Below are 16064 nucleotides of genomic sequence, written 5' to 3'. Positions count from 1 at the left end.
TTGGATAAATGCTCAAGTATTGCAAAACCGTGTCTCTTGAAACATTCAATTACTTGTTTTAATTATTGATACCTTGTAGCAATCTCCTTATCTCTTCCACTTCTGCTTTCATAGTGTCTTTCCAAAAGTGTGGAGCCTCGTCTTCAGTATGTCCCCACAGTTAGAACGTTTCCTTCCCCTTGACAAATTTGACATATCCATCCGTGTTCTTCAATTACAGCCAAAGTCTTCATTACAAGTGAATCTCAGGTTGCCTTATTCCTATTTTATGTTGGGTTCTGTGTTTCATTCACTATATACTTCCAGTGTAGTCTCACCCAATTCTTAAAACTGTTTCTTGATCTGTTCTTCTTAAAAGCATCTAGCTGGAGTATGGTCAAGCTGTGAGCCCGAGCTTGACTACTTCAATTATTTAGAGACGAAGTTCCTCAAAAAATGCCAACTCATCTTTGGAGATAATGTGAGTTAGTCTTGTGTTTCAGGAGATTCATGATTTATAAAGTACCTATATGTAACCAGTTTTGACGCACTCCATTGGAATGTGGCTGCAGAAGCCGGATTTATACCACAGCAGCCCTGTATAATTAACCACAGTCCTCTCTCCCTTTGAGCCAAAGTGGAGGTGAGACTGCATTTCAGCATGATGCTCCAGGTGGTACTGTCTGTCCATGAGAGGCATGTGAGCTAAAACTTGTGCTATCCCAACTAGACTTTGCTTTTGTTCACCTGAGTGTGTTACTGTTTCAGTGTTCATCTGAATTCTTCTATGCCTAAAATATTACAAAGAAATGGAGCTATATGTAATCCTAAATTTTTTTAATCTAATAAACATACAAACTCTAGTCAATGACTTCTGTTATTCTCACGTTAAAACTACTCTGGGGGGGTGCCTGGGTGGTTCAGTTGGTTAAGCGTCTGACTTATGCTGAGGTCATGATCTCACTCTCCAGGAGTTCGAGCCCTGCATCGCACTCTGTGCTGACAGCTCAGAGCCTGCAGCCTGCTTCAAATTCTGTGTCTCCCTCTCTCTCTGTCCCTCCTGCGCTCCTGCTGTCTCTCAAAAATAAACATTAAAAATAATAATTAAAAAAAACAGTAGTCTGACTACTTACAACTACTTTTTTCCTCAGCAGACTATGAGCTGAAGGCAAGGAAACAGCAGGTGTCAAGGTTAAGACCAGAGGATGAAATGGCTCTGTGAGAGACAAACAGCTAGGTGGACCAGTGTTTTAGGCAGTGAATCTCCTGAACCTAAGCCAAGTGCATCCAAGGCCCAATGCTTTAGAGTCTAACACAGGTGAACTTATTCTATTCAATAAGCACCACTGCCCGGGCTCTGGGTCAGGATTCAGGAAACAGATCCATGTTAGGGTCAGAGAGGAAGTGCTTATGAGGCAAGGCAAGTGGATAACGGGAGACTCCACCTGTCACTCAGCTGAGGAAACTGTCCAACAAAGTGAGCAACCAGGCTTTGCTACAGGATCTCTGTACTTCTCATGCTTCTGAAAGAGAAACCATGATCGGGAGAAAAAACAGAATTAAAGGGAGTCAGGCATCAAAATAACATAAAATCTTTTATTGAAAGTCACTTTATTGATGTTACAATGAGAGTAACATAGAAAACTGTGGTATCTTTTTAGCTTCAGAAGTGAATACAAATAAAATTGTGCCAGAAATTTAAACCTCAAGTTACAGTGACCTTTAAAAACAGTTAAGGTTTTTGTATACCTACAATATAAGAACAACTTGATTAATTTGAACAGCCATAAAACACATCACGCTTGCTCAGGAAAGCAGTTGCCATAAACATTTCAGTTGGTGATTGCCAAAACCCAATTTTTAAAATAGCTTAAGACCTGAAGTGCAGAGGAGCAGAGAGAATATATTAAAATGAAGCCAATCTTAGGTATATACACAGGATTACCTGGTTACCAAAAGTGAAATCATGCCGATAATAACACTTCCCCATGAAGTGGCTTCCACTATCTGTAGATGGACATCACCCCTTAAGATGATGGTTGTGGAAAACACTAGCGCAGACCTACCTTGGCTAACATATAAGCTGCTATGTTTAGTTAGAATGCCCAGTTCCTAAAAGAAGTTGTCTTTTTGGGATGCTAGATTGGAGGGGTAAGTCTCTTCCAGCAAGTTTAAAAAGGACATACGTGCTTAGTTATCCTGAATAAACCTTTTGTTAAGCACTTTAGAAGTTAGTGTTAAAAAAAAAAAAAGTTTCCCATATAAAACAAAGGTGTTGGGTAATTTTTACCCATTAAAAAGACTAGCTGTAGAATCACAGATTTTGTGCTAGATTAGAAAAGAAAGTGGGGTTTCTAATCAGGCAGTGATATACATGTATAATTTAGCAAGAACTCTTGTATCATAACTGAATAAATTATTAATTCATATCAGCACTTTCCATAATGTGTTATCTGGTATAACTTAGCACCGCTATGTTTAAAGATTTGGGGGCTATTTGCATTACTTTAGAGTTTGACCATTACAACACAAAAAATCCACATCTGACACTTTTTTAACTTGAGAGGAAAATGTCCTTTTCTTCATAAACTCTTTGAAAACTTTACTGATGATTTTGTAAGTGCATTATCTTAAGATTGCTAGTCTCATTGTATGCCTTTTTGTAAAAAAAAAAAAAAAAAAAAGAAAAAAAAAGCCACCCTACATTTTCCCTGGTTTTGATTTTAAAGATACCTAAAAACATGAAATAATGGTGCCCTGGAGCAAAACTCTGCCAGCCTTGAAGTACGTCTCCATTCAATACAGGTTTTATGAACAATTCAATAGGGACACACTGAGCAAGGGTGACAGGCCAACATGTACTGGGCCCATAAAGTATTTATAGAGCCAACACTCAGTAAAACTGCAAAGTATACCAGTCTGTCGTAGGCACTCAGCCCCTCTGTCCCCACCACACCTCCAGTGATCACCTTCTGCACACCTGGCTTCTGGGTTCATGTGCGTCTCCATTCTGCTCCTGTGTCAAGACTAAATACCCCGTGACCTCCCAAGGCTCACTACTTTCTATCCCCCCTCCATCCTGAAATATACCCGAAGACCAATCTCTTAGTGACTTCTAAATGTTGCATAATCCATGCCCAGTTGCCAGTGAGAGAAGACTAAAGATGCCTCTCTTCCTCCTATTCTTCACCCTGTGGTTCTCCCCAATGCCAGTTTAGCCAAGAAGGGACTTACCTCCATGACAGTGAGGAGAAAAGGGCTGGCAAGCTACTGAAGAGGAGTAGGAAGGGTTTGGAAGCATCTCTCAGACTCCGTAGGGAGGATGCTTACTGTTTGTCAGGCCCTGGAGATAAAGGACAAAAATGCCAGGCAGGTTTTTGTTTTTGAATGTTTTGCTTTTCTACTTATAAACTGAACCAGATGGTGCTCCATGTTAGGGGCTCTGACAAAGCCATGAATAAAACATGAAGAGAAATACTATGCCCTGATTTCTAAAGTCCTGCTGTATCTTCATTTGATGAACATCTGGGAAAGCTCCTCTCAGAATTAAAGGCACCTGCCTGCACATCATATGCTATCAGCATGTGCCCAGAGTTCTAGCACATGCGGCTGTGCACGTGTGCACACACGCATACAGACACCCAGATCGTGGGCTGCTGCCTCTTAACGGATTCATAAGAGCAGTGTGGGCTCCTCACAATCCAACAGGGGAAGCTGTTTATGAAAGTGCTTAGTGCTCCTATGCCAGGAGGAAACGTGCTGCATCCAAAATCAACAGTTTTTATCCATTCAGAAAATAACTGAGGGGAAAAACAACAACAAAAAATTAACAAGCCTCAAATTAAGCCCTATTCCACAGAAATACCTGCCTTTTATATATTTTAAGCTAGTAGAATGAGAAATTCACCTTGACTCCATTGAACAACAACGAAAATGTGCGTAGCAGTTTTAGGGGAAAACGAAAGCGAAAGGAAAAGGACCATCAGGACCCTGAAATGTAGATGTTATGCCGCCAGTGGAAGTCAGAACATTTCATGAAAAACTGATGGCAACTTACCAAGTTGGTAGGATGGAATTTATAATATGCTGCCCAAGGGGGCACCCTTGACAGCAGCTGGCAGTGGTGTCCTAGTCAGGCTGTGGCAGCAAGCGGCTGGCCACCCTTCGTTCCTTCAGTCCACTGAGTGCCACATCTCGGCACTGCCAGCTACTCAGTGTCCTCCCAATAAACTACCCTTCCTTTACGTTTAAGTAAAATAAAGTAAAATAGTCTTCTCTTTAGGTAAGGATTTATTATGTTGAATAACATGAGGAAACATTAAAACACTAAAGTAGAAGTACATGACAACAGGAAATGAAGAATGGATGAAATAAACACGCTTGATTTCGTAAAGGAGGGCATAAAAATACCGCATTTCCTCCAGCCCATAGGTAACTAAAAAGTAAAGAACAAAGTCCAAAAAAGCAAAAGGTAAAGAGATCTGGGACAATTGACAGTTTAAATTATGCAAATTTGCAAGGGAATCAACAACAACAACAACAACAACAACAACAGAAACGTAAGGCTGTGATGAAAATCAAACATAAATAGTCCTTTTCGGGAAGTGCACAAAAGATCTAATTTTATCAGCAACTTCTTTTAGAAACTCTATCCATCTTATGCACAGAAATCTATACCAGACTGACTTTATACATAAAGACAATTTTAAAAGCCTTTTTAAAGCCAGGGGAAAAAGAAACTAGTATCACTTAATAAAGCACCTATCTCAAGTATTTTTGGCATTTCAACCCTACATTTACTTTATTAGTCAAAAATTTTTAAAGAACAGCCCTGGGTTTCTTTAAACTATAGAGCAACTAAGGTAAACTGAAGGCCCTCACTATGCTGTGCTGTTTGAGTGGGTTCCTTTCCACAGACTGCACGTGACCTGGGATCACTTTCCAGCTGAGGGACTCCTGAGGAGGATGCTACTTCCTGACTAAAGAAAGAGTTGGCTGGAAACAGACCGGTAAGTCTGACCTCAGTTCCTTCAGGGGCTCCCTCTTACCCCCACCCCCTTGTTATCATTCTTAATAAAGAGATTTCAATGTTTCAGTCAGAGTTTGCTATACTGCAATGTCTATGGACAAATGGACCGTTGCAGGCAGCACGGTTGTCAATCTGAAGTTTTATCTATGCAAAAAACTTTACAAAGAAAAGAAAAAGGCATACAATGGAACAGAAAGGCCAATGAACCACTCTTCTCTGCTTGGCATCAGAGTTCTATAATTGACTGGGGGCTATAAATATTAGTTGCGTGATACAAACCACTCTGATGACCTCAAAGTTCCTCTCCAAAATATATTAAAAAGTTCTAATGCTGTGCTTGTGTTTAGTGCCATAGGTCCATTTTCCTGTTTCAGTGGATGAAAAGTCATAAATATTTAGATTTAATACATCTAAATACCAACCATGAGTACCCATATAGGTATTTCTCAAAAGTATCCACTAAGATTATAAACTTGTCAGAGAATTCTGCAAATGGCTGTAAGAATATTCAAACATTCTTAGGCAGATACCCAGAACAGAACATTAAAGCTACCATAAAATCATAATATTCCTGCAAATAAAACAAATGCTTTTCATTCAGTTCCACCTGAAGGTTATTATCAAGGAGCCTGACTATAAATAACTATGCCTTACAAAAGACATGTTACAATGACTTTTACTTGAAATAATTTTCATGTAAAAATAATTGAGAAAGTAAGGAAAGTGTATGGGAGGGAATCTGTTGACAAGTAGCTCCCCATTTGTAAATTCTTTCAAATTAGGGTTTATGTAACCATAACTAGGAAGCATATTTACACAACGTACCTTACATTCAAATCTATAAACTCTTTTATAGTCAAAATAAATCTTATAACATTAGCATTTTATACACTCAATACCAGAAAATATTCAGTGCACATTAAAGTGATCTTGGTCAAAAGCCACTTTATTTGCTACATCTTTAAATCTGTCTGCCCTCCTGCCCTTCATTTGAGCTACATGGCATCGTCACCCAACACTCACCCAAATCTTAATCTGATGGATCATTTCATTGTAGTATCGACAATCACATCCCTTCCTGTCATGAAAAATGCCATTTACAAACACTTTATAGTTTTGAGTGATTAAATTTCTTGTCAAACATTTTCAAAGACTTTCAGAAGAGAGGTCCGTTACAGAAGACAAAAACCATAGAATATAAAATACTGCCTCTAACATGGCCCTTCAGTTTGGGCATCTAAGATGACTATATGTGAAGATGAAATGGATTTTGACCATGGACACTACTGGGAGAGATCAAATTTAGGAGAATATTTCTGAAATCTTGTCTGCAGATTCCATTCCTCTCAAGACAAAGGAAAGAAAATGAGGAAATTCAGAAGTACTCTTCACATCAAAGCATTGGATTGATCCCATCAATTTCGGAGTTCACTAGAGTAGTCTTTCCCGGGGAAGTTTTCTTTTAGAATGACAGAGCTGCGTTGTAACAGCTATCCAACTTTGGTTTTAAAGAAGGGACTTTAACATAGATTTCTCACTTTTCTATGGATTTAAAAAAAAAAAAAAGAGTTCAAAACGTCAGATCTTTTCCCCTGCTAGATGTTTGGGTAACTTCACAGTTGCCGCACACTTGTGGCTTTAGGTTTCTTCTAACCCTCTGTGGCCTGTTGAGGCTTCCCGCCCAGTTGGTAGAACCTCCATCACCTTGCTTCCACATCAGTGCGGAATGACCTGTTGGACTCACATCCTACTGATGATAAATATCCTTGATAAACAGTGTAAAAGTTGGTTTTATTAAAACAAGCTATTCATCTTACAGATAAAGGTAGCTAAAAAGTTTTGTCAAAGAACAAAAATTGAGGCCACAAAGGGTTAGAGTGTCGGCAAGTCGGAAGCTATCAATGTATCAGGGGCCCCGGTCTCACGTGTCTTTGGTACACTTGCTTAAGGTCAGCAGGACGTGCTGCTGAGGGGCTCACGGGCCTCCAGGGTGAGACTAGGCGTGCTCTGATACTGAAAGACAACAGCTGCCGAGGCAGACACTGGCTGGAGGACTCCCAGGGAGCAGCCATCAGCTTCAGAGTGAGTGCCTGGAGGCCAGAGACTGGCTACACTACTGAGCTCCTGCCCCAGCCAATGTGGAAGCCCCAGATTTGCTGGGCATTTTCTTCTCTGGTTCATTAATCACTCAAGAAAACTGCCTCCAGGCTGTGCACAGCTTAAAGGGATATCACAGGTTTTGGAGGACAAATACCAATTACGGAGAGAGACACTTAGGGCACTGACCACTATATTTACAACATCACCTGTTTATCATCTTTAAAGACCATTTGATGGATGATGACGATGTGCCTGTTACTGATTATTTTTAGGCATTTGGCAAAATACACTTGTGTGTAACAGTTGCTTTTTTTATTTTAAAAATGTTTACATATGTACAATTGTCCTTGTATGCTGATATAAATATGAAAAGTAAAAAAACAAAAATAAAGATACATGTTTCGAGTAAGCATATGGGATATTGGCCTCTCAAGCTTTAAAGTCCTGCAGAAAAATCCTATATGCCTTAGCCCTGCATGCTAGTTTCTATTATGGGATGTTGTTTCCTTAAATGTGGAAAGCAATAAACAGAAGCTTCATGCACATAGCATTACTGTCTACAATGAGGATGTGCTTCAGAATGTCAGTTCTGAATCCACTATTGTCCCTTAGGAAACTTGCTACATTTGGGTCATGAGTTAATTTTAGTGAGATTTCTACATGTATCTGTCATGCGGATTATCCATTAACATACCGGTACCTTTATTTTTCCATGTTATAGTGTAACATTTCAGTAGTTCTTTTCATGGTTCAGTTAAATCCTAAGCCAATGACAAAAAGAAAATGGTATCCAGACGTGAGACTCGGCTTCCTCTCCTCTGTGGCATCTCAGAGGGTCTGTATTGTCTGAAGAGCAGATAGATTTGCAGTGATTCCGTGAGGCTGGGTTTCTATAAAAGTTGAAGTAAACAGTTTTGATGTATCACATGTAAACAGTGGATCTTAAATGGATGTCTCCCATAGCTGCACAACAGAGAAAAGCAAAATTGCACATTATAAAAGCAGGAAAACAGGCATATTTTTTTTAATGTTTATTTGAGAGAGAGAGCGAGCGAGCATGAGCAGGGGAGGAGCAGAGAGAGAGGGAGACACAGAATCAGAAGCAGGCTCCAGGCTCCACGCTGTCAGCACAGAGCCCTATGTGGGGCTCAAACCCACGAGCCGTGAGATCATAACCTGAGCTGAAGTCAGATGCTTTACTGAGCCATCCAAGTGCACTGGACACAGGCCTATTCTGAGCTATGAAGATGAAAAAGATGAAAAAGAGTTGGTGATTCCATCCATACTTATGTGGTTGTAGAAGCACACTCTTATGACATCTAATGAATGGATAAAATAAATGCTCTAATTTTTAGCTTTCTCCTTCCTCTAAACCTGTGTTTCAATCTTGTTAGCAACTGCCACCTTTTAATACCAAACCCGTCACATCTTCATTTACTGTTACTCAAAAATTTGAATAGATTAAATATTACGTCTCGAATGAAATAAAATAATTTAAAATATTATTTTTTTAAATCATATATACACTCCTTTTCCCCAGGATTCTGATATGGCCTTCTAGAGTAGTGGTTCTCGACCCACCTGCACATTTCAGTGATCTGAGGAGGTTTTAAAAATCCTACTGCCCAGGCCACTCATCAGACCAACTAACTCAAAATCTCTCTGGGTCTCTGGGTGGGATTCAGGCATCAGCATAATCTAGAAGCCCTTCAAACAATTCCCATGTACAGCCAGTACTGAGAAGTACTGACCTCGGGAAAGTGTGATTCCATCGATACCACTACCACCCACTTAGAAATCACTGCTGTGGGCCTATGACCAGGCCATCTGTTCTCCAAATCCATCACTGTCTCCTAGAAAATTGTCCTTTCCCAGGAAACAAAGCACCCATGGCATGATGTCAATTCCTTACTTCCCTTACCTCTTCCCCTCCTTACCTCTCCCACCAGTTCTGTACACTGTCCTGTTCATATCTAATTTCTACAGCATTCAGTAATTGCTTTAATGGACTATAAACAACTTTGGAATGATCAAATATGAATGCAACTCAGCTCACCAGAGTGGCTAATTAAAAAAAAAGAAGAAGAAGATGACGACAACGACGAAGAAGAGCTGGCTGATAAAATATTGCTTCCAGGCAATATGATTCGGGTACACTTTTATAAACATGAACAAAGAAAGTCTAGAGACCAGTGTGACTTAAGTTACATCCAAATTAATCCAAATTCCATTTTTACTGAAATCTAGAGCATGTCATTGTATACCTAATGAGATTCTGGGACAGAAAAAGGAGAAACGGCTAAGTGACTATGTGGATGTTTCTACGTAGGTTCCCTATATAATAGGTTCTCTTGGATCTTCATGGAAATCTTGTTCTCAATAGTCACGTTGGCTACTCCACAAAGACTATGGTAGAGCCGCCTGTGTTCTCCCCCTTTGGAGGACAAATCTCTCAACTCTAAGGATGTTTGTGTGTGTGAATGACCCCTGTTGGTGGAGAACAGTGAAAATGAATGGTTAAACAGGACGTTTGCCGGGTAAGAACAGCTGGATTGACACTCAGATGATGGTATGGAGTGGTAAAGGGTTCAGGCTTCAGCTTCAGTGAGTCCAGTTTTTTCTCAAACGGTTAAGAAAATTAGTGACAGCTTGCAGAAAGGGGAAGAGAGGGATGACACTGGTGGGACACTGGTGGAACCTGAAGATCACCATCATCCCAGTGAGGAAAAAGGAGCGAAGAATTTTGCAAGTCATCACTTTTAGGAACAGACATGACTGTGGCCGTTTCTAATTTCTAGATGACTATAATGGAGGGGTTGATGGTAAAAAAAGATCTGCTTGTTTGATACTCCCCAGCCCTCCAAGGCAGCCCAGAGATGGGGGCTGCCTATTCTGCAGGATTCTGCTATGTGCTCATGTGGATGTTCATGGTGAACGGAGCCATGGGCCTTTCACACTGTCCCCGGGGTTACAGTCTTCACTGTCACCCCATTCATCCCAGGGAAGAGGCCACGAGCCGGCCATGTCCTCTGGGGAGCTGTCATTTTCAGGGCTTTCCTGTGGGAACAATAACCTGCACCCTGGCATGACAACAGCTGAGAGAATATCCCCAAGTAGACAGAGCAAAACAGCAATGTAAACAATTTATCAGAGGTAAAAAGTAGGGTGTTATACTTTGACAATTCTCTGAGGAAGGATGACAGCGTTGGATTTCTTTACCACATACTCGTGTCTTGAACAACTGGATGCCTATTAACGATTCTGTTTTTTACAGCCAGAAAGCTGAGGGCTGGGAATCGGAATTTTCTTCTTCCTTTCCATCTTTTACCATTACCCATATGAACACGGGAAGCTAACTTGTCACGTAATTCACAAAACACCACTGCTTGGTTTTAAAGTCTTTTTGATCATAGTAATCTAATCTGCTTTTAGCGAGTTTTCTTACTGACTGCGAGTGGATCGAGTTAAAATTTGAATGATTCGTGTATACCTTGAACCCCATTACTTAAGCCATCAAAGAGGCTCTGAAATATCTTTCTACACCAAAAAACCTAGGAACCCGAGACCCACTAGCAGATAAATCTGCCCGGGCTTTTAAAGCTCCATTTTTTTTTTATTTTATTGCAAAATTATTTCTGAAAAGATCAACATTACACTGTAACTGACCACAACAGAACTTGGATACCAATAAAAGTAATTATTCTTTAGTTATATCTCTCATTTAAGCCTCTCTGAGGGCCAGTCTGCCTCTCTAAATTCAACTACCTCTCAAATTTCACATAATGGATGTATTCTGGGAATACTGTGAGGCTAAGCAGAATCATAATTAAAGTTATAAAAGAGGACTCGGTATTTAAGGAAACTTCTGGCACACCTGAAGCTAATATAACACTGCAGACAATACTAAATTATATTACTAGATTATAGTAATATATTACTTCATTTAAAAAATAAAGTAGAAAGGAATTGGTTCTTCTATGTGAAGACCCAATGACAAATTAAAAAAAAAGTAAATAAATAAATAATAAATAAATAAAACTTATGGTTGACCATATTTTTATATAATCAGTTCTTATGTGTTTTTAAATATGGCTTTTTAGGGGTGCCTGGGTGGCTCAGTTGGTTAATTGCCTGACTTCAGCTCAGGTCATGATCTCCCGGTCCATGAGTTTGAGCCCTGAGTCAGGCTCTGTGCTGACAGCTCAGAGCCTGGAGCTGGCTTTGGATTCCGTTGCCTCTGTCTCTCTTTATCCCTCCCCCATTTGTGCTCTGTCTCTCTCTCTCAAAAATAAATAAACGTTAAAAAAGTAAAATAAATCTGGCTTTTTAAAATATAAGAGGTTGCTAAATTTTACCATACCCATTGCCGTATTTTTTTAATATTAGAGATTTTCTTTTTTTTTAATTTTTTTTTAACGTTTTATTTATTTTTGAGACAGGGAGAGACAGAGCATGAACAGGGGAGGGTCAGAGAGGGGAGACACAGAATCTGAAGCAGGCTCCAGGCTCTGAGCTGTCAGCACAGAGCCCGACGCAGGGCTCGAACTCACGGACCGCGAGATCATGACCTGAGCTGAAGTCGGCCGCTTAACTGACTGAGCCACCCAGGCGCCCCAATATTAGAGATTTTCATATGTATCCAAATTCCACCCTGCCTCTAAGCCACTGGTCTAACTTTCTGTCACAGGTTCTGATTTCTAAAGTCCTATTGGGTATTATTAGCCAGTAAAAGGCCTGAGTAAGCAAATTAGGCATGAAGATGAGGCTAGTTTATTTCATCTCTGGCATTTCCAGGTATATTAAAAAACTGATAAAAACAAAACACATTCTGTTTTGTTTATTCCAGGCTGTCATGTAGAAGCTACGAAGTATAATAAAAGATATAAATACAAAGCAATGAATGATTAAAACAGACCAAATATCACTAGAATTAATTCAGTAATTAAACTCATTTGCAAATATAAATCTGAGCCCCAAACCCAAGAATCTTCTATTTTTCAATGGAATCTTGAAAATCTTCCCCCCCCCTTTTTTTTTATAAAGAAGGAAAAACAGCTCTCTCTTTTAAAGCATGAACTCATAGATAAACGATAATGACTGAGGCTATTAGTGTATATTCCACATACCCTGGCACTTTGTCGGTTCACTTTCTTCTCTTCATCAGGAAGTGGAGGCATTGGGTATGGGTATTTTCTGCTGGAGGCAATAGACCCAGTTGATGAAGAAGGAGACTTGGCAGGAGATAGAGTCCTGAGATGTTGAGAACACATGGAATAAATACTATGTGACTGCCTAACATCTCTTTCAAATATCTGAAAAGTAGGTTCAAAACAATCCCTCTGATTGCAATTTTCATAGGCCACTACTGCAAAGGTTTAACTACTGGGAGATTCTCTGTTCTTCACAACACTGGAATGCTGGAATTTTATTTTCCTAATGTTATAACTGCAATGGATTATTTAAATGTTAGCACACAGAATCAGACTCTTCAACTAGAAAAGCCAATCATGAAGTTTCCTACAGAACAGATAAAAAGCTAAAATGGAGAAGGGGCAAAATTATTCTAAGAGCTCATAATGGTAAATTAAATGTACAACATAGGAATATTCTGCCTTGTTTTTACCACTTAATGTAAAAAGTGTTTTAGTACAGTAATTCCAATTATATTTTTAAGTTCTGAAAATACAATACAATTGATACATTTATTAGTTGCTAAGTCACACACCAGTTTACACATAACTCATGCATTTAGAGGCCAGTGTGTTAGTTGTGAAAGAACAAAGGCAAATAGAGGGGTTTTAATAATAAATTAGTAAACATGCAAGCAGTAAGGAGTGCAGAGTTCCAGCCAAACAACGAGTCTGATGAGAACATACAAAAATGGTCTGATCAGTCCCTACAATCAGCATTTCTGGACAGGGAGGGTTTTGTGCCACAGAAGTAGATCTTGCTAACTCATGTAGGATGTACTTGTCATGCTAATAAGGTGGCTACACTTTAGTGACTGGAATTTTACTGAAACGAACACAAAACACAAATACCCTTCCTATTTAGATAACGTGTATTATCTCCATCATGAAGACATTCCGTATGAAAGATACGCATGAGTTGTGATGTATTCTGCTCTTCTGTATTCTGCCTGTGCAGTGGTAATATGTGTGACTAGGCTGAGCTCACAGGAAGTGCCCACATCTGTTACCTTGTCTTCAAAGTAAAAAAAAAAAACAAAAACAAAAAAACAGCTGAGAGTTTGTTCACTTACACCGTATCAAAGGGAAACAGATGTGCTGATTCAGCAGTACCTATCCATTCACAAATGTTACCACTCCACATCTATGACTGCTCAGCTCCCAGTGCCTGGTGGCTGTGAGCCACACCACTGAAGTGGTTACACAGCCACGTCAGAGCACAGGTATTATTGCTGCAGGAGGCACCTCACCTGCTGGGGGGGACTGACAGCCTGGGAGTGTCAGCAGCAGGGCGGTGCTGGGCAGGGGAAGATCCACTGCACTGCATGCAAAGGCATCAAGAGGGTTCTTCTTTCCCCCTTGTTGTAAATTTTGGTTCCCATCCATATATTACGCTTTGCTCTAGTTCTCCTGTAGTCTTCAAACCGGCTTCCATGTTATAGACACCAAATTCAAGCTGACGTTTGAAAATACTTTTTCCTACAAGTCCTGAGATTCAAGTGACCCTTCTTGCTCAATTGTAAGAATCAATACTGCTTTAACTTGCTTTTAATCTGTAACTCCTAACACTTCCTCTAGTTTTGGGAAATGTCCAGGACCAGTGTGAACTGGTCTAATGTTCTAGCAGTGTGAATAGTCATAATATCACAGATACTTGACTTCTCTTGTGCTGATGCTCCCCACTACAGAGCAGATGGGTAAAACTAAGAATACAAGTACTTCAAATCCTTCGAAAGACTATTAAGGCAGTGTATTACTACTGCATTTTTTTTTCTAATGCAGAAATTAAGGATGTTTTTAATTTTAAGAAAACACTGCTAATATGACTATGACCTTTAAGAAACATATTCAGTGTGTGTAGAATGAGGAGAAGTTTTTGTATTTAGATATTTAAATACACATTTCTAAAACAAGGGATGTTAACCTGGGTTCAGATTTTTAGCCTAATCACTACTGGTAAGAAACCCAAGTTCAGGAAAGCTAGTCAGGTACACAAAGAAATAAATCTTGTTTACTTTAGGGGAACATGCAAAATGAGTCCTCTTCTTAACTTGCTACAGTGTGGATGTGTCCATAGCATGAGCTGTTAGCTTATAGCTTCACAGTCATGCCAGTCATTCACTTGGCCATGAGTCCAAATGACCAGCTCTACACACATACCAGGCCATCCCAATGAGGGGTGCTGGAATATTTCCTCCAAATATTTTTCCATGGCCAAAGCCAATGGTGAGTGAAAACAAAACATAAGATATTCTCCAGATCCCCCAAGAGATTGCATGTATACTTCCTCTCACATGAATACGCCAGCTAGCTGACACTTTGGACTGACCCTGAGGGGAAGAAAAGCCAAGCAGGATGGTTTTAGTAGGGGCAAGGGGCATCATGTCCTGGAGGTTGGGTGGTGTGTGACAGCATATTATTTTGAGGGGTTATTCGGCACCAGAACAGGAGTCAGAATAAGAGCAGAGAACAAGGTGGGGTAAATCAGCTTAGGGAAATAAAAGCAAACTAAAATTTTGTAACAAATGTCTAAAGAGAGATTTCTGCCTCCACGGTCTTTTCTGACCCTGGCTACTTGCCTGGTAGTTCCAATCTGGCATTTACTGAAAACCAGGCACTGGCCCAGCTCATTCACTTAGAAAGTAATCTTTGAACAAATGTTAATGATTATCATTACAGCATTTTAAAAAACCATAATAACCTTAATGGGTGCCATTTAAGGCTAAACAATGAATGTGTGCCTGTGTGCCCATGGATTGTGGTCTATCTTGGGGCCACAGGAGACTTGCTGGGCATGCCTTTTGTAGACATGTCTGTAAGGCCACGCTGAGCTCAGTTCTGCCCTCCAGGAATGGCTGAAACCACACCAGTCACGTATGAGGGACACGGGTCCACCCTTACTCACTTGTCTTTGTTCAGATGCAAATTTTATATAATCCAGAAGGATTTATAATGTGTCCTAGGATAGAATTTAAGTAGTCACTATACCCCCTGCTATTCTTAAGTAATTACAGAGAAGTGGAAAGGGAACAGATTTTGGAGTCACAGCCAAGCTGATAATTCTGATTCTTATACTTAACTAGCTGTGCTACCCTGAGTTATTTGTTGTGTCTCAGTTTCCTCTATCCATAGAAAGGGAGTAAGAATGCCCAAATATCATGATGTGGTAAGAGATAAAGGTATATAGCAGGCACTCAATACAGGATAATTATCTCTGGTTTCTTTTCAGAGCTACTGCATTTTCCGTAAGATCATGGGACTCTGAGTAATCAAATGCATAATACTCCAGAGAAAAGATACCTGCTCAGAGCTTGGAAAGCACTGTCACCAACAGAACTGCCCCCAGGGTGTAGGTATGGGGAGATAATGCTCTTGTCCTGCTTGATGTGAGCGTATGCTGGCAACCATTTGAGCAACCAGTGTCGGATACAGAACTGCATAAGGGAGCATAGCTGAGGCACTAGCATCACTCAAAACTTTTTGGCATTTGCTTTTCTCTTCATAGTGATGAGGATGTAGTATTTTAAATGCTGGGCTATACTTTGGACCAGTTTGTAGCACTCACAAAGTCCCCACTGCGTTTTGATTAATGATGCCACAAAGCCCACACCACATGGGTGATTAATAAAATGACCTTTGCCCCCATCGGTGTTTTGGCAGGAGAGGGAATCCCAAATAACCTGGTGACGTTGAAGCATATCTGAGCTTAAGCACAGGGCTGGCAAAGCATAAGCCAAAGTGTGAATGCACTTCGGCCCTCTATGTAA

At 40.1% G+C, this 16064-nt stretch overlaps 1 protein-coding gene across 28 annotated transcripts in view; it reads right to left on the bottom strand.

The window, feature by feature from the left end:
* Window positions 1-1555: 1555 nt before the first annotated feature.
* Window positions 1556-16064, bottom strand: part of ADAM22 (ADAM metallopeptidase domain 22) — a 239311-nt gene continuing 224802 nt past the window's right edge. For 12 of the 28 annotated variants that reach the window (XM_019825419.3, XM_019825426.3, XM_019825428.3 and 9 more), the window contains 2 exons: window positions 12235-12358; window positions 1556-8071 (listed from right to left, as the gene is read on the bottom strand). In XM_019825419.3, coding sequence (XP_019680978.1) covers window positions 8051-8071; window positions 12235-12358 — 145 coding nt within the window. In that variant the 3' untranslated portion in view covers window positions 1556-8050. Of the gene's footprint in view, window positions 8072-12229; window positions 12359-16064 lie in introns of those variants that run through there. The other 16 variants (XM_019825413.3, XM_019825415.3, XM_019825418.3 and 13 more) reach the window with 6 other exon arrangements.

This window comes from Felis catus, chromosome A2 (genome assembly GCF_018350175.1).
Source record: "Felis catus isolate Fca126 chromosome A2, F.catus_Fca126_mat1.0, whole genome shotgun sequence".
Taxonomy (NCBI): domain Eukaryota; kingdom Metazoa; phylum Chordata; class Mammalia; order Carnivora; family Felidae; genus Felis; species Felis catus.
The sequence above is the reverse complement of the archived record's forward strand: the minus strand, read 5'-3'. Positions and strand labels throughout refer to the sequence as shown.